Source organism: Dama dama, chromosome 5 (genome assembly GCF_033118175.1).
Source record: "Dama dama isolate Ldn47 chromosome 5, ASM3311817v1, whole genome shotgun sequence".
Lineage (NCBI taxonomy): Eukaryota > Metazoa > Chordata > Mammalia > Artiodactyla > Cervidae > Dama > Dama dama.
The window spans coordinates 66,631,879-66,656,107 of record NC_083685.1 but is presented as its reverse complement, the minus strand read 5'-3'; the positions used below and the strand labels follow the sequence as shown (position 1 = coordinate 66,656,107).

General features: G+C 40.1%; 1 protein-coding gene across 1 annotated transcript in view; it reads left to right on the top strand.

Moving 5' to 3' along the window:
• DCHS2 (dachsous cadherin-related 2) overlaps positions 1–24,229 on the top strand; it is a 332,448-nt gene that overhangs the window by 116,833 nt on the left and 191,386 nt on the right. Inside the window, exon 3 of the mRNA XM_061140717.1 lies at positions 12,261–12,452. Within this exon, the coding sequence (XP_060996700.1) occupies positions 12,261–12,452 (192 nt within the window). The remainder of the gene's footprint in view (positions 1–12,260; positions 12,453–24,229) is intronic.

Genomic DNA, 24,229 nt, shown 5'->3' with positions numbered 1-24,229 from the left:
ATTGCAGCCATGAAATTAAAAGACGCTTATTCCTTAGAAGGAAATTTATGAACAACCTAGACAGCATATTAAAAAGTAGAGACATTTCTTTGCCAACAAAGGTCCATCTAGTCAAGGCTATGGTTTTTCCAGTGGTCATGTATAGATATGAGAGTTGGGCTATAAAGAAAGCTGAGCACCAAAGAATTGATGATTTTGAAGTGTGGTGTTGGAGAAGACTCTTGAGAGTCCCTTGGACTGCAAGGAGAACCAACCAGTCCATCCTAAAGATCAGTCCTGGGTGTTCATTGGAAGGACTGATGTTGGAGCTGAAACTCCAATACTTTGGCCACCTGATGTGAAGAGCTGACTCATTTGAAAAGACCCTGATGCTGGGAAAGATTGAGGGCAGGAGGAGAAGGCAATGACAGAGGATGAAATGGTGGGATAGCATCACTGACTCAATGGACATGAGTTTTGGTGGACTCTGGGAGTCGGTGATGGACAGGGAGGCCTGGTGTGCTGCAGTTCATGGGATCGGATCGCAAAGAGTTGGACATGACTGAGTGACTGAACTGAATACAATTTTATCTAAAAATAAAGGCAGTCTTGCTGTTTTTTTATCATTAGTGGGTGTTCACTTTTATGTCAAATGCTTTTTTTGCATCTATTCATATGGTCACATGATTTTTATCTTTCATTTTGATTATGTAGTGTACCACATTGATTGATTTGTAGATATTGAACCACACTTGATCCTGGTGCATAATCTTTTTAATGTATTATTAAGTCTGGATTACTAATAGTTGCTAATAATTTGTTGAGGATTTCTGCATCTATAAATGAATTTGGAAGTGTTAGCTCCTCTGGTTTATCTTCTTTTGATTTTTATTCTATATGTTGCATTTTTTTGCATAAATGGAATATTTTATATATATATATTTACTTGTATTTTTTCTTTTTTCACTTAATATATGTCTTTACATATACTCATAGTTTCCATGAATACATTGATTTTTTACCATATAGATAAATTATAATTTATATAATAACTATTTTATTGTGGACGTTTGGGTTTTAGATTAAATAATGCTATACTATATGTCTTTTATACAAATATTTGGCTACATATATTCCTAGAAAAATACTAACTGGGTCAAGCTTTATTTTTAGGTTTTAGGAGAATGCTTACCATATGTATATGGTAAAAACAAAGTTACTTTCCAGATAGGCTTTAAAAATGACTGCATATTTATTTCATCTTTGCCATACTTAACATGATTTTTAATGATTGCCAGGTGGCGATAGTGGTAAAGAATCGCCTGACAGTGCAGTAGATGCAGGCTTGATTCTTGGGTCAGGAAGTTCCCCTGGGGGAGGAAATGTCAACCCACCCCTGTATTCTTGCCTGGGAAATCCTGTGGACAGAGGAGCCTGGCAGGCCACAGTCCATGGAGTCTCAAAGAGTTGGACACAGCTAAGGGTGTGTGCACATGCACGCGTGCACAACACACACACACACACACACATGATTACCAATTAGCTATTAATTTAATGGTTGTCAATTATTTTAATAGTGGACAGTTTTAATGATTACCAGTATTTGAAATATATTATTTTATTTTTCACCTATTTTACTATTAGTGAGGTTGAAAATCTTATATATATTTATTCTTCTATAAATTATTTTTGTCCTTTGCCTAATTTTTGGTAGTGAGAAATCAGTATTGTTTTTATTTTTAAAGATTTATCTCCATATTAACATGTTTTTTACATTTCTTACAGATATAACTAACTTGCATTGAAATTTTTTTGTGTGGTTATTTTTAACATAGTAGAGTTTTACCTGGTTATGTAGTCATTGTATTGACTTTTCCCTTTGTGATTTCTGTCCATCTGTTTTAGTTTTGTAATTCCTTTTGCTTTGAAATTTCTTTCCAATGTAAGAATCAGCCAAGAATTTCCCTATATATTCATTGTGCCTTAAATGATTTCATTATTTATGTTTAACATATCTGTGTAGAATTTATTTTGGTGTAAGGTTAATAGCAAACTTGATTTCTTCCCCATGTACTTTGCCAATTTTTCTAGCAACTTACATGGATAAACCCACATTCCTCAGTGGTTTGTGATGTTTTCTTTGTAATAACAACAACAACAAAAAGACTTATCAGGATCTGTTTCAGGTTCTACTTTTGTGTTCTATTGACCTGCCTGCCAATTCTCTCTTTTTTTCTTTTCAGGTCATGCTGTTTTTTAATTTAACAATTTGTAATAACTTTGTAAAACAAGTTACCACCCATTCCTACCCATTGATCTCTTTTCACAAAATTTCCTTTGGCTGTTTTTCTTTTTTTTGGTTGGAGGGCACAATAAGCATTGGGATTAGTCTTCTTTTAATTTCATTTCTCAATTAAGGCAATAAAAACATTATCAGAGAGGTAAACTTTTTAATTTTTATTTATTTATTTTTCCATTTATTTTTATTAGTTGAAGGCTAATTACTTTACAATATTGTAGTGGTTTTTGCCATACATTGACATGAATCAGCCATGGATTTACATGTGTTCCCCATCCTGATCCCCCCCCCCCCAACCTCCCTCCCCACCCGATCCCTCTGGGTCTTCCCAGTGCACCAGCCCTGAGCACTTGTCTCATGCATCCAACCTGGGCTGGTGATCTGCTTCACACTTGATAGTATACTTGTTTCAATGCTGTTCTCTCAGAACATCCCACCCTCGCCTTCTCCCACAGAGTCTAAAAGTCTGTTCTGTACATCTGTGTCTCTTTTTCTGTGTTGCATATAGGGTTATCGTTACCATCTTTTTAAAATTCCATATATATGCATTAGTATACTGTATTGGTCTTTATCTTTCTGGCTTTTTAACTTGAAACTATATATTCAGTTTATTCATCTAACACCTTTATCAACTTCTCTGGAAACACATTTTAAAAACTGAAAATAAAACACAGCTCTGTTTCCAGTTTTCACATGCCTGAGGATGATTTTCTTTTCCTTTTGCCATTTTTAACATTTATGATTTTGTTCTATAATGATATAGCTTAGCTGATAGATTGTGTCTTAGGAATAAAAAAATATTCCTCAATGAGTATTTGATGGGTGTTATGAAATATCTTGTTCTTTTATTGTTGTTCTTGTTTTATTTTTATTTCATGTAATCCTAAACTTAACTCTTCAATCCAGCAAGACTTGGAGGGGGACATGGAAAATATGGAACCCAGAAAACTGCACTGAGAATGTAGAATTTATAGGATGATGCATACAGACAGGGATGATGGGTGATGCCCTGAGCTACAAAAGGAACAGATTGTTGGTTAAGATAAAACACAAGTCAGATTTATTAGGGTTGTCCACAATGGGCAATGGCAATGTTTTCTCTGGTCTTTCCATTCCTAGCCCCATAGCATACCATGGCTTCTACAAAATATTCGTGTCTTCTTTCACCTTGCCAGAACCACGTGCTTGCTGTTCAACCACTCTGTCTCGGCAATGCAGATGAAAAACTTGGGGCCATTCATGTTGGGTCCAGCATTGCTATGGATAAGATGTCCAGGTCCCTGTGTTTCTGGATAAAGCTACCATCATCAAATTTCTCCTTAAGATGAACTTGCCACATGAAGTTCTGAGTGCCTGAAGCCTCTTCTGGTCCTGAAGCTAAATCACAGATCCGACACAGTTCACCATAAGCTATCAGTTATACAGGTGGTGGATTCATCAAGAAGATCAGTGTATCCAGAGGGTAGTGAGTGAGTCAGAAAACAGTGGAAGATGAGGTCAGAGAAAGGGGTCAAATGAAAGAGTTGGATTTTATGCATATGAGAAGCTGTTGGAAGATTCTCAGCAGGAGAGTAACATGATTTGGTGTTTTAGTAGTATCTATCTGGCTGCCAATATAATAAGTGAATGGTGATGCTATTCACTAAAATCACTGGGAGAGCAGTAGATTTTGGAGTGGTGGGGATCATAGTACATTGGAAGTACCTATTAGTTATTTGTTGTTGTTCAGTCACTAAGTCATGTCCGACTCTTTGCAGCCCCATGGACTGCAGCACGCCAGGCCTCCCTGTTCTTCACTACCTCCTAGAGTTTGTTCAAACTCATGTCCATTGAGTTGGTGGTGCTATCTAACCATCTCATCCTCTGCCACCCTCTTCTCCTTTTGCCTTCAATCTTTCCCAGCATCTGGGTCTTTTACAGTGAGTCCCCTCTTCACATCAGGTGGCCAAAGTATTGGAGCTTCAGCATCAGTCTTTCCAATGAATATTCAAGATTGATTTCCTTTAGGATTGACCGGTTTGGTCTTGCAGTCCAAGGGACTCTCAAGAGTCTTCAACACCACAATTCAAAAGCATCAGTTCTTAGGCACTCAATCTTCTTTATGGTCCAACTCTCACATTCATACTTGACTACTGGAAAAACCATAGCTTTGTCTATATGGACCTTTGTAGGCAAAGTGATGTCTTTACTTTTTAATACATAGCTTTCCTTCCAAGAAGTAAGTATCTTTTAATTTCATGGCTACAGCCACCATCTGCAGTGATTTTGGAGCCCAAGAAAAGCAAGTCTGTCACTGCTTCCACTTTTCCCCTTCCATCTGCCATAAAGTGATGGGACCAGATGCCATGATCTTAGTTTCTTTAATGTTGAGTTTTAAGCCAGCTTTTCCATTCTGCTCTTCTACCCCTTCAAGAGGCTCTTTAGTTCCTCTTCACTTTCTGCCATTAGGGTGGTATCACCTCCATATCTAAAGTTTTTAATATTTATTTTAGCAATCTTGATATCAGATTGTGATTCATCCAGAACTGACATTTCACATGATGTGCTGTGCATATTAGTCACTTCAGAGGATGTTTAATTAATTGGACGATGTGTGAATATGGGGCACAAGACCAAGTGTTGGAGGAATATGTGTTGGTTTAATGCCCTGGGGTTGGGTCAGATCACTCAAGGTACATATTAGTTTCCTATGGCTTCTATTAGAAATAATCATGAACTTTGTGTCTTAAGAAAATAGAAATTTTTGTTGCTCATAGTTCTGAAGGCTAGAAGAAAAAAATCTAGCAGGTCCTTAGTCCCTCTAAGGGCTCGATGGGGAAGTCACTTCTTTGTTTTTTTCCAGCTCTGACTCCTGTAAAGTGCTCCTTGACTTGTAGCCATGTTACTCCAGTCTCTGCTTCCATGATTACATCGCTTCCTCCTCTTCTGTCCATGGAATCTCTCTGCCTCTTTCTTATTAGAACACTTGTCACTGGATTAAAGATTCGTCTGATAAAGTTTATCCAGGGTAAACTCTTCTCAGAATCCTTAATCACAACTTTGGCAATCCAGCTAGAATTCACTATTTTATAAAAGAAAGTAAAATCACAGTTTCAAGGGTTAGGAGGCAGACGTGTCTTTTGGGGGCCACCTTTTGTGTTGTGTCTTTTGTATTGGCCACCTTTCGGCCCTATACAAGTAATGACTATGGGTTGAAAAGCCAAGTGGTCCCCAGACAGACTTCCAGAACACAACAGTATTCAGAAGTCAGAGAGAACACAGAAGCAATAAAGAAAACTAAAGGTAGACAGTGAAATGTAGGAGAGAGAGTCAGTGTGGTCACTGATGAGGAAGAGTTTTAGTGAGAAGGAGATGATTAGCTGTGTGAAAGCAGCTGAGTGGTGTACAAAATAAGGGCCCAATCTTGATTGTTAGATTTGGTAAGACCTTGTCATTGGTGAACTTGCCAAAATCGTATTCAAGAGTGGCTATTTGATTCCATTGTGGTCCCCAGTGCTGATCCAGCTTCCACTGAAATATTCTAACCCTGGTTTAGCGGTCGTTGTTGTGCTTAGTCGCTCAGTTGTGTCCAACTCTTTGTGACCCCATGGACTGTAGCCTTCCAGGCTCCTCTGTCCTTGGGGCTCTTCAGGCAAGAATACTAGAGTGGGTTGCCATGCCCTCCTCCAGGGGATCTTCCCAACCCAGGGTTCAAAGCCAGGTCTCCCACATTGCAGGCGGATTCTTTACTGTCTGAGTCACCAGGCTAGCCCAAGAGTACTGGAGTGGGTAGCCTATCCCTTCTCCATGGGCTCTTCCTGACCCAGGAATTGAACTGGGGTCTTCTACATTGCAAGTGGATTCTTCAGCAGCTGAGTTACCAGGGAAGCCCTGTTTTAGCTGTTGCATCCATGACTGGCCAATGTAAAAAGTGCTTCAATGTATAAAGATACTTTGCGTTTCTTTCTTCTTATTTTCTTTCTACTTGAAGATCTGTGTGTGAGTATGTTGTGTCAGTAACCTTGGTTCTTCAAACTAGTTTATGCTCATGGTAGAAATTTTGGAAATTGTTGTTGTTTTTCAGTCGCTAAGTCATGGCCTGCAGTGTGTCAAACTCTTCTGTCCGTCACTATCTCCCAGAGTTTACTCAAATTCATGTCCATTGAGTCATTGACACTATCAAACCATCTCATCCTCTGCTGCACCCTTCTCCTCTTGGCCTTCAACTTTTCCCAACATCAGGGTCTTTTTCAATGAGTGGGCTCTTTGTATCAGGTGACCAAAGTGTTTGAGTTTAAGCTCCAGCATCATCCTTTCCAATGAATAATCAGGGTTGACTTCCTTTAGGATTGGCTGGTTTGATCTCCTTGCAGTCCAAGGGACTCTCATAAGTCTTCTCCAGCACCACAATTTGAAAGCTCACCTTTCTTTATGGTCCAATTCTCACACCTGTACATGACTACTTAAAAAAACCATAGCTTTGACTGTATGGACCTTTGTTGGCAATGTGATGTATCTGCTTTTTAATACACTGTCTAGATTTGTCATAACGTTTCTTCCAAGGAGCAAACATCTTTTAATTTCATTATTACAGTTACTGTCCACCATGATTCTGGAGCCCAAGAAAATAATATGTGTCATTGCTTCTACTTTTTCCCCTTCTATTTTCCATAAAGTCATGGGACTGGATGCCAAGATCTTAGATTTCTTAATGTTGAGTTCCAAGCCACTTTTTTCTCTCTCCTCTTTCACCATCATCAAGAATCTCTGTAGTTCCCCTTCACTTTATGTTGTTAGCGTGGTATTATCTGCATATTTGAAGTTGTTGATATTGCTCTCAATAGTCTCAATTCAAGCTTGTTATTGATGCAGCCCAGCATTTCTCATGATGTACTCTGCATAGAAGTTAAATAAGCAGGGTGACAATATATAGTCTTGCCATACTCCTTTCCTTAATTTGAACCAATCTGTTGTTACATGTTGGGTTCTAACTGTCGCTTCTTGACCCACATACAAGTTTCTCAGGAAGTAGGTCAGGTGGTCTGGTATTCCCATCTCTTTAAGAATTTTCCAGTTTGTTGTGATCCACACAGTCAAAGGCTTTAGTGTAGTCAGTGAAACAGAAACTGAAAGTGTGTGAAAGTGTTAAATCACTCAGTCATGTCTGACTCTTTGCAATCCCTTGAACTGTAGCCCACCGGACTCCTTTATCCATGGGATTCTCCAGGCAAGAATAGTTGAATGAGTTGCCATTCCCTTCTCCAGGGGATCTTCCTGACCCATGGATCAAACTTGGGTCTCCTGTATTGCAGGCAGATTCTTTACCATCTGAGCCACCAGTGAAGCAGAAGCAGTAGAATTTCCCTGCTTTCTCCATGACTCAACGAATGTTGGCAATTTGACCTCTGGTTCCTGTGCCTCTTTGAAATTTTGGAAGTTAAAATAAGAAAAAATTAAAATGAGTTACTTAATTTTAAATTTTATTTGAAGTGTAGCCTTTTTTTCCTAGGACTTTTAGTATTTGATCACTCAGTTTTTTAGGTTGGGCTCTAAGGCTTCTATACAGAGACCACTGAATTAAGTGTGATATGATTGCCCAGCAGTATATAAAGGACAGTGTCAGTAACAATATATCACCCTATGACTCTAGGTTGATTTTTTGGTTTCAGGGTGCCAATGTGATTGGCTGGGCATGTACCTAGTTGTTGAAGAGGAGACCTTTCCAAGTAGAGGGAGACTATGCTGGTGATGGGAAGGCAGATGGATCCAATCTGTCTGTAGAATATGAAAACATGTTTTCATGTGCCATTGTCCCCATTTTGTCCCATGACATATTCAGGGGTTTCCCTCTTGGCTAAGATGTCAAAGAATCTGCCTGCAATGTAGGAGATCAAGGTTCGATCCCTGGGTCAGGAAGATCCCCTGGAGAAGGGAATGGTTACCCACTCTAGTATTCTTGCCTGGAGAATTCCATGGATAGAGAAGCCTGGCAAGCTACAGTCCATGGGCTCACAAAGAGTTGGACATGACTGAATGACTAAAACTTTGACTTTTCAACATGACATCTTCATATGGAAAAATCCTTACCCAGATGTTAAAAAGAAGGAAGTGGTAAAAATTCTTTAAATTTTAGGAAGCTAGTAATGCAATCAAGGAGGTATTACTATTTTATTAATAGCTTGTATCTTTATACTGTCTCCATTAAATCAGTGAAAGGTCAAACTGCGAGACTGGGAGGGAGAACAGTTTTGAGTCAGAATAAGTTTAAAGTAAAAATTAGCAAATTCCTCTCAGTCAAAAGCAGGCAAATTGAGATTGAGAGGAGGAACACAAGGATGTCATTGAGGATACTGTGATGTGACTCTTTGAGTAGATTCAAGGATGAGATCCTCCCAAGGTCTCCTCTAGATGCCCAATTTAGCCCTAGAGGACTGTGATCATAGACTCTAATCAGAAGCTTCTTTCTCTGAAGCAACTATCTCTTCACGAAAGGGCCCACTGAGCTTATTTACTCAATAGTCAGAATTTTCTCTTAAAGATTTGGCAAAGCCATTTCTATTATTTTAAATTACCTAAATGTTATGTGTAAAGTCAGTGGAAACTGGAAAATGTAGACCTCTTAAAAATGCCAAATTACATGTAGACTTTCAAGACCAATTATTAGTGAGTAGGCCATTATTTTTAGGGAGTTGAATAAAGAGAAGAGGAATACTTTTTAATTTCATGATTCTGAAACTTAGGATCTGAACTGATAACATAAACAGATATCAGCACTCTTGTCCTGCCTTTGACTCCATATATTTTGCTTGCCAAAAGTTCAAATGAGAAAAAGGTCTTGAAGTTGGAAATAAGGAAACTTATTTTATACAAGCCATGTTACTTGTTAATATGGGCTATTATAGGCTGAGAATGAATTTTATAATTTTAAGTTCATTGTACTTATCTTTGAATCAAGCCAAAGTTATTGAGAGTACCATATGGTTTTAGAAGATATGTTTGGTGTCTTTGGAAACTTGAGGCTACTAAATCATTAACAGCTGACAGAATGGAGTAGACCAAATGTACTTGGAATTGAGTTCTTTGTAGTGGGGAAGTTTGTGGATTTCCTGGTTCAGCCCATCTGATGAGAAGAATAATTCACAAACATGTTAGCTAGTTGCACAAGATGAATAATTTTGCCTGAGAATATGACATTGATGAGAGTGAAGATAAATGTAAAAGCCTGTGTCATCAGCTGAAGAAACTTAAAGAGGGAAATAATATTGCCAATTTTAAAATGGTTCATCAGGTTCAGGGCAAGATAATTCTTTGTTGTAGGGTCTGTTCTTTCACGGTTTAGCAGCATCTCTGGCTTCAACTCCTGAGATGCCAGTAAAACTCTTTCCCCAGTTGTGAAAATCAAAACTGTCTCCAGACAATGCCAAATGTCCTCATGAGGGCAAACTTGTCCCTGAGTGAGATCCACTAGGCGAGGCTACAGAGATAACCCACAAAGTCACGTTGTGGTTCCAAGGTCAAGATTGAACAGGATGAAGAGGCAGATTTATGAGAACTTGTGCTTATTGAGTGTGTTATTGGGATGGAATTTCATTTGGGAAACATAATAATTGAGGTTTAGCTTCTATTGTATATTGTACTGATGAAAGATAGACTATTTTTTTTCAATATAGTGTTTTAATGAGAGCAGTAGGTCTACTAAAAATGTGGGTGATTAATTGTCTTCTATTTTACCTCCCCCCAAAAAGCCTGACAGAAATATGTAGAACTGCCAAAACGAAATCAGCAGTGGGATGACACTGCGGAGAGTGCTTAGGGTATAACTTTCCACTTGCTTAAATTTTACTACATAGAGAGGCCACTCGGTGACTTAGATACTCTCATATGCATGTCTGCATATAGAGACAAAGTGGCATTTGAGGCCAAGACTGTATTCACCAAATGCCTGGGCAATCATCAACTTTCCCCAGTCTCCTTCTGAGTTAGGCTGGCGCCTTGTAACAAACCGTCCAGTGAAATGTGAGCTGAACCTAACTTATGGGCTGAGGAAGCTAAAAACCAGAGTGTGTCTTCCACTCTCTCCTCTCCTGTCACAGAGGCTTTGGGGCCCTCAGCAGTACGCGTCCTATGAACCAAAGAAGAGCTGCTCCTTTTTCTCATTGTCTCTGTTCTCTGCTGTCTTATTTTGGAATGTCTTTTAGTTGGGTATTCAGTTTAGTTCAGTTGCTCAGTCGTGTCTGACTCTGCAACCCCATGAACTGCAGCACGCCGGGCCTCCCTGTCCATCACCAGCTCCCGGAGTCCCATTGGACTCTCTTAAGAATTGACCTGCTTAATTCTCATATTTCCAGTGGTCATCACTTTATTTTTCTGTGTTTTGGAATTCAGTTAGGATTTGGCTATGGGAATAGAAGGTTCAGCTAAGACTCAAGAGCACAAGCATCGCTGTCAGTTGCCTTTCTTCATGTTAATGATGGTGAGAAAGCCACATGCTTATGAAGTAAACTTCATATGATGTTACACATGCTCTAGCAACTTTTGTACTGAATGAAGGTTAGGGGATTTGAGGAGTATTTTTCAGTAAATAAAGGATAAAGTGATGAAATGCCAAGGGGTGACACTTGAGAGGCAGGATTGCATGATCTTTAGTAGTGTGTAGTCTGCTGTTCAATTGCCTGAATTTAATCCTAGTTTTGACCCTTTTTAGCCGTGTTCTGTGCCTACATATATATATATATAATACACACACACACACACACACACATATATATATATAGTATGTGTTCTGTAACATATAGTTCTTATTCTTTTTTTCTTTCTCCTTCTTCCTCTTCCTCCTCCTTTTCTTTCTCCTTCTCCTTTTGGTTGATCTTCCCTTCAAGTGCTTCTTTTATTGTCAGTGCCATCTAGATGTTTCTTATCACTAGTTAATTAGGTTGCATATCAAAAGAATTATACCAAGCCTATGAGTGCAAGAATATTTTGAGTTCTATTAATAGCCTGTTGTATTTCTAACTGTATACTCCAATGGTTAGTATAAATAAGTTAAGGGCTTTCATAATTCTAATTGCTTTCTAATTACCGGGCATATGATCACTGCTAACATAAATGATACCGTGGTTAAAGAGAAAGGTTCTGGGCAGTTTCAGCTCCATGTCAGTGCACCTGTTGACCAGCAGAACACAGGCTGGATTTCACCCCCACACACCCCCTGGGCAAGGCATCTCTGTGTAGTGTTCAGTCTGCATGACTGTTTGGGGCCCTGGTGGGCGCATTACCCCCAGAAGGAAATCTGTCCTAGGAAAGTCAAATCTCATGCTCCAAGGTGAATCCTGTTAACTGGATTGGATGCTAGTAGCTGTGCCTGGTTTCTTTGTCCTTGTTGCTATGAAAGGGTGAAGGTAAGTGTTAAGCTCATCACTTGAAGGCTTTGAGAATGAGTGGGAATCCACAAGTTATCAGGTGGTGAGCATTTAGACTTAAACCCTTGAGATTGGATGAGATCACTTAGGAATAGTGAGTGAAATAAGAAGGCAAATGGACCAGAGATCACATAAAAGGATAGGAATGGGAAAAGGAGACCTTAAAAAGGGAGGGAGAGAGTAAAGGTGCATCGTCACGGAACGTAAGGGGGGAGAGAAAACCAAGCCTACACTTCAGCCACCTGATGTGAAAAGCTGGCTCATTAGAAGAGACCCTAATCCTGGGAAAGACTGAGGGCAGGAGGAGAAGGGAACAACAGAGGCCGAGACGGCTGGATGGCATCGCTGACTCAATGGACTTGAATTTGAGCAAACTCCAGGAAATGGGGAAGCACAGGGAAGCCTGGCGTGCCGTGGTCCACGGGGTCACAGAGAGTTGAACACGACAGTGACTGAACAATAACAACACTCTGTGAATAGCTATTTCAACCATGTGCTTGTGCACATTAGGATGGTGATTTGTAGTCCATTGAAAGGTCATGCTGGCATCCCTCTTCCTCACTGATCAACCTTCTGTCTCCTAGGTAAAAGCCTCCGATGCAGATGCAGGACTCTATGGCTTTGTTGAATATTCTCTTTATGCTGGATTCCAAAGCTACGATGCACCTCAAGCGTTCCAGATAGACCCACATGATGGACACATCTGTGTTTCTCAAGACACCGACAGGGAAAGAGATCCAGCCACCTATGATCTCTTGGTGAAAGCTAAGGATGGGGTAAGTCTTTATCTGTGAAATTATACACATACTCAAAAGTGAACTACTGTGTGTGCATTTGAGAGTACGAAGAATTAACAATCAATAACTGGTCAATCTTATTTCATAAATCACTGCCTCTTTCCTTCCGGAGTGTTTGGAAGCAGATACCAGACATATCATTTGTAAATAATTCAGTAATAGCTCTAATGGATAGTGACTTTTAAAAACACAACTACACTATAGTACATTAGCAGTAATTCTTTATCTAATATATATTCCATTTAAATTTTACTGGATTACAAAGAAAGATTACAAACTTTTAATAGTTGGCATGTTTTTTATCAAGATCCAAATTAGTCCACAATAAGGATTGTTGTATTCCTTAAATTTCCATCTGTAACAGCCCTCTACCTATTCCCTCTCACCTTTTCTCCCACAGTATTGATTTTTGGAAAAAATTTGATCAATTGGCCTATAAAATTTCCATATTCTAAATGAGGTTTATTGCATCATTGAGATTCATTTAATGCTTTCTTTTGTCACAGTTTCTATAAAATGGCATTTTGAACTAGAGACTGATGAATTTTGGCTTTATTCAGTGGTGCTCTGTGCTTCTTATTGCATCAGCAGACACATGCCATTATTTCACTAGGGGTTTCAGTGGGGCAAGTTTTGAATTCTGTTATGTTTTGCATTTATTATCTGAAATTCTTCAATTAAGAAGAATGTTCTCTCATCAACTATTTGATTGGCTTGAAGTACAGTTCTTCAAGAAAGGCAGGATAATGCTTGATTATTTCACTTTATTTTACCAGTTTTTAAAATAATGAGTCGATACATTTACTATCTTCAAATATTACTGATGATTTTTTTCTTACTTTGATTATAAATTCTTGATTTTTTTTTTGTATATTTGATGTGTTTCATTCATTGCTTTGGTAAAGAATCCACCAGCAATGCAGGGGAGCCCAGTTCGATTTCTGGATTGGGAAGATCCCCTGGAGAAGGGATAGGCTACCCACTCCAGTATTATTGGGCTTCTCTGGTGACTCAGACAGTAAAGAATCTGCCTGCAATGTAGGAGACCTGGTTTTGATCCCTGGATTAGGAAGATCTCCTGAAGGAAGTCATGACAACCTACTCCAATATTCTTGCCTGGAGAATCCCCATAGACAGGGGTGCTGGTGGGCTGCAGTCCACAGGGACACAAAGAGTTGGACGTGACTGAGTGACTGAAGCACAGCAGAGTGCATACATCGCTGACTTTGTCCTTTCTAATGTTCATGTCAACTGACCATCGTCTGAGCCACCAGGGAACCCCTAAGATCTATAGGGGCACTATCCATTTGTTTTCCTTTTCAGCCAATACTTTTTCTGTCCCTTTAAGAAGTATTGCTTATATTAGGGACATTAAGGGCTTCCCTGGTGACTCAGACTGTAAAGAATCTGCCTGCAATGCCAGAGGAGAAGGCAATGGCAACCGACTCCAGTCCTCTTGCCTGGAAAATCCCATGGATGGAGGAGCCTGGTAGGCTGCAGTCCATGGGGTCGTGAAGAGTCGGATACGACTGAGCAACTTCCCTTTCACTTTTCACTTTCATGCATTGGAGAAGGAAATGGCAACCCACTCCAGTGTTCTTGCCTGGAGGATCCCAGGGACAGAGGAGCCTAGTGAGCTGCTGTCTATGGGGTTGCACAGAGTCGGACACGACTGAAGTGACGTAGCAGCAGCAGCAGCAATGCCAGAAACTCAAGTTAGATCCCTGGGGCAGGAAGGTCACCTGGAGGAGGAAATGGCTACCCACTCCAGTATTCTTGCCTGGAGAATCCCTTTGACAGAAGAGACTGGCAGGCCATGGTCCATCAGGTCGCAAAGGGTTGGACACGACTGAAGTGACTTAGCACAGTGCACAGGGACATTAAGACATTTTCTTTCAAAGATTTAATTGTTTTAACTTTTGCACTTATTATTTCAGTCTCTTGGGGGGAAGTTTCATTTTTTCCCAGTGTGGATATTCAGTTGACCCAGCACCATTTGCTCAAATGGTCAGTCTTTCCTCACTGTGTGCAGTGTCACCTCTGTCATAAATCTTGTGATTATATATGTGTGTCTACTTCTGGGCACCCTATTTTTTTTACTTATTTGTCTACGTTTGTACTAGCTATATATTCTCTTGATTATTTAGCTTTATAATAGGTCATGATATCATTCATTTTTTTAGATTTGTCCATTTTCAAGATTGCATTGGTTGTCCCTGATCATTCTACATTTTCAAGTACATTTTAGGAATAGCTTGGTCAACTTTCCATTACAGTGCAGCAAAGATAGCCTTCTATATGCATTATTCTGCACATTCTTTTTATGTAGTCTGTTTTAGAGACTTTGTTAATTTTTTTATCTGCTTTATACGCACTCATATAGATCAGTACTGCTATTACCTTTCTGGTCTAATTTTTGAAATTAGTGGGAGAAGCTACCTACATAAGACATGAATTGATGGAACAAATGAGTCTAAATTTATTTATTACAAGTATTTTCATCATAGGGGATTGAATGCAAAAGTACGAAGTCAAGAGATACCTGGAGTAAGAGGCAAGTTTGGCCTTGGAGTACAAAATGAAGCAGGGCAAAAGCTAACAGAGTTTTGTCAAGAGAGCACCCTGGTCAGAGCAAATGCCCCCTTCAACAACACAAAAGATGACTCTACACATAGACATCATCATATGGTCAATACTGAAATCAGACTGATCACATTTTTTGCAGCCCAAGATGGAGAAGCTCTATACAGTCAGCAAAAATAATAGCTGGTGCTGACTGTGGCTCAGATCATGAGCTCCTTATTACAAAATTCAGGCTTAAATTGAAGAAAGTAGGGAAAACCACTAGGCCATTCAGGTATGACCTAAATCAAATCCCTTATGATTATACAGTGGAAGTGATGAATAGATTCAAGATATTAGATCTGGTAGACAGAGTGCCTGAAAAACTTTGGATGGAGGTTCATAACATTATACAGGAGGCAGTGACCAAAACCATCCAAAAAAAAAGTAATGCAAGAAGGCAAAGTTGTTGTCTGAGAAGTCTTTATGAATTGCTGAGAAAAGAAGAAAAGCTAAAGGCAAGGAAGAAAGGGAAAGATAAACTCAACTGAAAGCAAAGTTCTAGAGAACAGCAGGAGAGATATGAAGGCCTTCTTAAATGAACAATGCAAAGAAATAGAGGAAAAGAATAGAATGGGAAAGACTAGAAATCTCTTTAAGAAATTTGGAGATATCAAGGCAAAATTTCATGCAAGGATGGGCATGATAAAGTACAGGCAAGGGCCTAACAGAAGCAGAAGAGATTAAGAAGTGACCAGAATACATAGAAAAACTATAAAAAAAAAAAGTCTTTATGAACTGGATCACCATGATAATGTGGTCACTTATGTAGAGCCAGACATCTTAGAGTGTGAGGTCAAGTGGGACTTAGGAACCATTACTATGAACAAAGGTAGTCGAGATGATGCAATTCCAGCTGAATTATTTAAAACCCTAAAAGATGATGTTGTTAAAGTGATGTATCAGCAAATTTGAAAAACTCAGCTGTGGCCACAGGACTGGAAAAGGTCAGTTTTCATTCCAGTCTCAAAAAAGGGCAATGCCAAAGAATGTTCAAACTACTGTGCAGCTGTGCTCATTTCACTTGCTAGTAAAGTTATGCTCAAAATCCTTCAAGCTAGGTTTCAGCAGTACATGAACCATGAACTAGGTTTAGAAAAGGCAGAGGAGCCGTGGATAAAATTGCCAACATTGGCTGGATCATAGGGTAAGCAAGGGGATTTTAGAAAAACATCTACTTCTGCTTTGTTGGTGATACTAAAGCTTTTGACTGTGTGTATCACAACAAATTGGAAAATTCTTAAAGAAATGGGAATATCAGACCATCTTACCTCAGTTCAGTTCAGTCACCCAGTCATGTCCGGCTCTTTGCAACCCCATAGACTGCAGCACGCCAGGCTTCCCTGTCCAGAACCAACTCATGGAGCTTACTCAAACTTGTCCATTGAGTTGGTGATGTGCATTGAGTTGGTGATGTGCATTGAGTTGGTGATGCCATCCAACCATCTCATCTCTGTCGTCTGCTTCTCCTCCTGTCTTCAATCTTTCCCGGCATCAGGGCCTTTTCCAGTGAGTCAGTTCTTCGAATCAGGTAGCCAAAATATTGGAGCTTCAACTTCACCAACTGTCCTTCCAGTGAATATTCAGGACTGATTTCCTTTAGGATTAACTGGTTTTATCTCCTTCCAGTCCAAGGGACTCTCAAGAGTCTTCTCCAATACCATCTTACCTGTGTCCTGAGAATCCTGTATGCAGGTCAAGAAGCAAAGTGAACTGGGCATGGAATAACTGAGTGGTTCAAAATTGGCAAAGGAGTATGCAAGGCTATCTATTGTCATCCTGCTTATTTAACTTCTATCATGTGAAATGCTGGGCTTTATGAATCACAAGCTGGAATCAAGATTTCCAAAAGAAATGTCAACAACCCCAGATACTCTTCTGCCACTCTAGAGGCAGAAAGTGAAAAGTGCCTCTTGATAGGGTCAAAGAGGAGAGTGAAAAATATGGGTTAAAACTCAACATTAAAAAGACTAAGATCAAGGCATCCAGTCCCATCGCGTCATGTCAAATAGGTGGGGAAAAAGTGGCAACAGTGGCAGATTTATTTTCTTGAGCTCCAAAGTCACCGCACATGGTGACTGCAGCCATGAAATTAGAAGACACTTACTCCTTGGAAAGAAAGCTATGATAAACCCAGACAGCATATTAAAAAGCAGAGATATCACTTAGCTGACAAAGTAATATAGTCAAAGCTATGGTTTGTGCAGTAGTCATGTGTGAATGTGAGAGTTAGGCCATAGAGAAGGCTGTGTGCCAAAAAATTGATGCTTTTGAATTGTGGTGCTAGAGAAGACTCTTCAGAGTCCCTTGGACTGCAAGGAGATCAAACTAGTCAATCTTAAAGGAAACTAACCCTGAGTGTTCACTGGAGGGACTGATGCTGAAGCTGAAGCTCCAAAACTTTGGCCACCTGCTGTGTAGAGCTGACTCATTCGAAAAGACCCTGATGCTGGGAAAGATTGAAAGCAATAGGATAAGGGGGTGGCAGAAGATGAGATGGTTAGATAGCATCACTGGTTCAATGGACATGAACTTGGGCAAACTCCAGGAGATAGTGAGGGACAGGGAGGCCTGATGTGCTGCAGTCCATGGGGTTGCAAAGAGTCTGACATGACTTAGTGACTGAACAATGAACAACAACATTTATGTAGAAACTAACTTGAAAGGAAAGTCTTTTAACTCAATAAAAGTACCATGGTCTATTTGTTTAGATTTTACCAATCTCTGTATGTGTGGTTTCAGGAATATTTTGCTTCTATGTTAGAAAAGCAATGGGAAACAAAAACAATAGTAGACAGAGGAGTTTAGGTTAATTTAAGTCTATGTGATTATTTAAACCTCAATATATGCATATAGAAATATTTACCCAAGTCTTCAGAAATATATTATTAATAGACTTTGTGCCAGTTGTAAAAGGCATCCTAGGATTAAATAACCAGTTTAAATCCAATGCTGCAGTAGTTGAACATCTGTTTCTAATTAGTTGGTTATCTTAATAAAAATAAGATCACTTGTTGCCAGAAATTTTTTACTGCCAAAAAAGGAGTGCATCAATTAGGAACATTGGCAGTAGAATAAAAAAAAAACAATCCAGATATTTAATTTAAACCTCCTTGCCTATTTCTTTCTGCTTTCATATTGAACCCTACTCTGCACACTTACTCTATGAAGAATGCTTTCTTTCCCTCTCAGCTCACCAATCTCTATTGCAGCATTCAAGTTCCTCTTTAACTACACCATCTGTCCATAAAGCTTTCCCAGACTGAAAGAGACGCTTCCTTTCTCCAGCTATAAAAGGTATTTGATTGTCAGGATAACTAAGAAAGTGTGTAAGACCATGTAGCAGCTTTTGGTAGTTTTTAGAAATCAAAGAGAAGATATTCTTCAAGTTCAAGATAGCTACAGTCTATATATTTGTGTTCCCCTCAAATTCATATTTTGAAATCCTAAAACCCAAGGTGATATTAAGAGATGGAGCCTTTGGGAGGTGATTAGGTCATGGAGGTGGAGCCCTCATGAATGGAATTAGTGCCCTTGTGAAAGAAGCCCCAGAGAGCTCCTCAGCGTCTCTGCTGTCTGAGGACACAGCAAGAAGTCTTGGGCTTCACCAGAAACTAGCCATAGTGGCACTCTAATCAAAGACTCCTAGCCTTCAGAACTATAAGAAATAAAGTTCTATTGTTTATAAGCCATCCCTCTATGGTATTTTGTTGTAGACAATGGCGTATGTGAGTATTCTGTACAATATTGTATCTATAGGATATTCCTCTATAAAAACTCTGTTTTGTAGATGGAAAACCCTCCAACACAGTACAACACACTCTTGTTTTTTGGGGATAGAAACATCCTTCCTGTGGGGACTTCATCCTCTTGTTGAGGTGACATCCTAAGCCCAGCTCTGTTATAGATGGCACCTGGTCTGCACCCTTCCTGACTTAATACAGATTTTATTATTATTTTTATATTAGTAAGGAGACAGCTGCCACTGAAAAAACAGTTTATTATGCTCACAGATCCCAAGAGGAAGGGCATGCCACATTACGAGAGTGAGTGTATATAGTGTATGCATGATGGAAAGCATGGGGGTCAATCAGGAAGCAGAGGAAAGAGGAAAACTTTGGGTAAGGGTCTTTGTTGTGGTTTCGGAGGGAAGGAGTGGGAGAGGCAGAATAAGCAGGTTTAAGATTGGCTAGATTGAATAGTCTCAGTAGCCTGGGCCATAAATGCCATCTCTAGTTACCTGGTACCTGGCTAGGGGGTGATTAGGACAGTTGATTATGGAGTGATTAGGGCAGGTAATGGGGCTTCCCAGGTAGCCTGGTGGTAAAGAATCTGTCTGCCAGTGCAAGAGTTAGCAGGGCAGGTGATTATGGGGTGACCAGCCTAGAGTGTAGAGAGCCAGTGCAGGAGGTGGTTCAAATTGTTGTTTACATTGGAAAGGCACACTTGCCTGATCCTGGCAGTCCCTCCAGGACAATAAAGGCCCCAAATGTCAAAGCATCAGGATACAGAAAAAGAAGATGCAGTCAATGCAGACTTTTCCCAGAAAGGATGTCAAAGGGCTGATGAGAACCCTGGTAGGTATCAGAGTATACAAAAAAAAAAAATCTTCGCAGCTACATTGTCTTGCTCCAATTTCTTCGATGTAACATCCAAAGTTAGAGAGGGAATTCACTACTCAGTTTAACTTCTGACCCATTGTAGCATCTTAAATCACCAGAGAAAGTTTTTGTCATGGCTTATGGGTTACTCTCAGCATTTTCTTCTCCTTTGTGTCAGGTCCCAGTATTGCTCAGTCCTGGGCAGAGTCACCCTCCTCCCCACTTCCCTGTCTGTTGTCATCATCTTCCTCATCTTGACTTCTTCCTTCTGAGTCCTGTATCTCATCCCCCTTCTCTTCCAAGTCTACTTCAGATGCTGTTCATTTTTGGATCCATCTCTGCCATCTTCCATTCTTCCATCTTGTGGAGACCAAGGAAGTGCAAGTCTGAGGGTGAAGTGGCAGTCACCTGCTTCAGACAAGCCCCATAAACCTAGAGCAGCCTACGCTTCAGAGCCAGCATGATGTGGAAGCGAGGACTTGGCTCCATCAGAGGCCACAGGCTTCTTCTGAATTCTCTTCCTCCTTCCCATTGCCTGGGATAGACGGCATTTGTTCAGTGGTGATCATGATCTCATCCTCTGCATCCACAACTTTCAGCCCCTCCCGGAGCTCCTGGATGATGCTTCCCCACTTTCCTGCTTGTTATCATCTTTGCATTTCACTTTTTTAAAATTAAATTTCTTACAATATTGCTTCTGTTTTGTTTTGGGTTTTTGACTGTAAGTCATGGGGCATCGTAGGTCTCTGACCAGGGATCACACACAGGTCTCTGACCAGGGATCAACACCATATCCCCTGCTTTGGAAGATAAAGTTTTAACCACTGGACCTCCAGCGACATCCCTGGGTTTCACTTTCTTTTTTTTTTTTTCCTGCCTCACTTACATTTTTTCTTCTCTGACCCAGATTCCTGCAGCAGTCCCACAAACCAGTGGTTCATCCCAGTGTCATTGAAGCACAGGTCATCAAAGTAGTCACCCCTCAGGCTCTCTTCCTCTTCCTCACTACAGACACCCCAACACCCAAGGAGCAGTGGCTGATGATTCAGGCCACACCTGTCTAAACACTGACTGTGGAGAGAGTGAGCTCTTTTCCCCAGGGGAAATCCAGGTCTGTACCCATCTGCCTTTTCTTCTTTCCTCAGACTTCCTTGGATTTTATTTGAATGCAGGATGTGTTGGTCCACCCTTGTTGACGTCTTCCAGTGGCCTCCACAGACGGTCACGTCCCCTGGAGGGTGATGGACATTTGGCAGCCTGGCCTGGCTGTGGCCCCATTCCCTCAAGGCAACAGCTTCCTCATGTGAATATGCCCAGGTTAAAGGCATTTGCGTCATTTTCTCAGATGTCTCTTGCACTGTTGGGGAAGCCACCAAGAAGAGTCAGCTGTGTCTTCCAGGCTCCCATCTGATATTGCCTTGACTTAGAGGACCTCCTGATGATTTGACTTGCTCCCAGGTCTTGATTGCCAAATGCAGGACCCAAAGATCTGTGTGGTGAATAGGGTCGTTTTGTCTTTCTCGGGATGAGCAGAGAACAATACATTCAACACTGCGGAGTAGGGGATCATGCTATTTCTACTATATGAGTCTTTCTAGCATCTAGCATCTAAAAATGGGCTATCAGAGCCTAAGAGTCTCCTCCTTCCTCAGCACTTGGACACCTTCTTCTCCATCTTGGTAGCTGTTTTCTCCTTCTTGTCCATCATGTGTGTCTGCAGTGGCAGGGGACCTCTGAGGGAGCTGCACACTTAACCTGCCTGGAAGCAGGTTCTCTTGGGGGCAGACCTGCTGATATATTTTTAAAGACAAATTTTTGAAGAGTCTTCCCTCACCCCCAAATCATAGCCTTTTAACAGCTTCCTAATTTCACCTTGTTTGGACCTAAAACTGCCTCCAATTTTCCTTGTGTTTGCCTCAGAATATATAAGAGCAAGCAGCGTGTGTGTGTGTGTGTGTGTTTCAGTGTGAAGTATTTATTCTGCTGTCAGTGTAATCTTTGTCAGTTTCTTCTGAGATGAACTGTGCATATCTATAGGGTGAAGTCTGCATCTGTCATCATCACCCTGCAATATCTGCTCACAGCACAAGTTATTAATCAAAACAGTTGGTAAAGATGAAGATATCAAGGCTGATAATGACTTGGTAGACTATCACCTAAAAGCCATCTAGCTTGGATCTGAAAAATTAATGAACTCAGGCAAGATATTTTAATCTAAGATGTTGGATTCTGGGCAATAATGAATTTATTTAAAACAATGGACTGCACCTTGCCAAAGGCCTTTAACTATACAGAATTACCTTGGTAATCTATAGTTTTTCCTGAAAGCTCTTTGGAAGAAATTGCTGAGAACCCATTTGCCTGTTGTTGCTAAGAGATATCTATTCATCAGTAGAAGAATTTTCTTATACCTGGATGTTCTGGGCTTCTTCTCTGTTTATCCCTATGATGACTGTCACTATTTTTAAACTCAATCACTTCCTGTATTCTACCCATAGTACTTCTGAAATAGGCCATTTTTTTCTCCTACAGTTGTGGCTATTTACCTCATACATAGAAGTCAGGAGGATGCTATAAAATTACATAATGAAAATAAGTTATTGGACTACACTAGAAATCAAGTGATTTTTCACAGTAATTGAATTATTCCATATTTATATCTAACTCCTGTTTCCTTTTACCATTCACTGTTAGCAAATGAATGTTTCTTTTTTGGTGTGTATGTTTACTAATATTCTATCTCTATTTTTTTTGACATCTCAAATTCTGTAGCTGAAAGATGTATCTGAGATAAAGATATTTCAACTCTGTCTCACCACTCCAGGCTTAGGGGATGGTTGTCTCAGACTAGCAATACAGAAAGTAAATTGACTTAGCCCTTCACCATTGTATATTTTCATGATAAATATTGACTATTGAAGTTGTACTACAGACTTTGTGTGCAAAGCAAATAAATCTCTAGAAGCAAACTTGCTGAGTAAAAGGGCATACTCATTTTTTCTCTTTTCCTTCAGCTCTGTTGACATGCAACTAATAAATTGAAATCATATATATTTAAAGTATACATCATGGTGGTTTTGATTATATGTATACATTGTGAAATGATGGCCACAATTAAAATGATTAACAGATTCGTCATCAAACATAGTGAGTGGTGAGAACCCTTAAGATAGAATCTCAGCAAATTTCAAGTAAACTATACAATACAGTATTATTAACTATAATCATCATGCTGTGCATTAGATCTCCAGATTGCATTCGTTCTGCATGACTGAAACTTAGGACATGCTCATTTTCATTTTAACAGATTGTATTATCTCATTTTCCAAGTGTTTATTCTTATCATATATTTCATTGATCACCACCCCTTCCCAATTTCAGGAATAAACCACTGCCCAGCTGCCCACATTTTCTACCTCAATTGTCTGAATCATATTTCAAAATGCTTGTCTGCCATTGTTTAATACAGTACCGGGATTAATCTCAAAATGTCTTGAATACCAGTTTACCTCATTCTTATCTCTAGACATTTAAGCCTCCCAGCCACCCCTCATCTGTCTTCTCATCCCCATGCTGTTCTGTTCTCCCTTTATTTCAGACCAGTCTCCTACTGACCCTCTGTTCACCCTTTAACTCAGACCAGTCTTCTGACACACGCTCTGGAACTCCTGGCCCGTCATTTAGCACACGCCATTATGCTCAGTCTGATCTCTGACAGCGCCTTCATCTTCTTGCTCTGGTCACAACAGGCATCCCTCAAGGATACTGACTCCTCCCTGCTCTCTCAGAGAAGCTATATCCACTAATCACAAGCCAGGATTAAGGTGCTGAGGCAGGTGCCCTCCTGTCGCCCATCGCAGCATCCAAATCATTCCTATCCCTTTCATTCTTCAAAACCAAATCTTTTTGAAGTTTACGTTGTCAGACTATACCATGGACACTGTTTGTTGCTGCTGTTGGGTTCCAAACCTCTTTGTCATCAAGAACTTTTATATCTTATTCAGTTTTCCTCTCTACTGTTGTTCCCTCCTGGAAACTTTACTGTCCATTTTATTTTAACAATCCAACCCCAAAAACCTCTCAGTCCCTTGACTTTCTGGTTTGCAACCTCTGAAACCTTGATTTCAAGCATGCAGTATTCTGATAGACATTCTAATCTTTCTCTTCACTCACATAGCATCTCCATACCCATAGATAACTCTTCTCCTGGTCAGATCACTAGTTTAAAGTCACTCAGTTGCAAATTCCCTTTAGTTCTGTTACTCCATAGAACTTTCCAGGTAAAACCCTAGCCCTATATCAACCTGACTCTGCCTTTTCTGTACTTGCCTAAGCAGCTGAACATGGAGAAAAATAACATACCTGCTTGAGAGAGACCTTACCTTCCTGCTAGCTATCAGCTCACATCTTTTGCCCTCTTTCCTGTTAGCATAGTACAGATTTCCCTGTTTGTATCGAAAGCAAGTCCCTCTGCTGATCAGGCTCCCAACCATTCCAGCTGTCTTAAGGATTTCACTTCTATAATGATTTTCT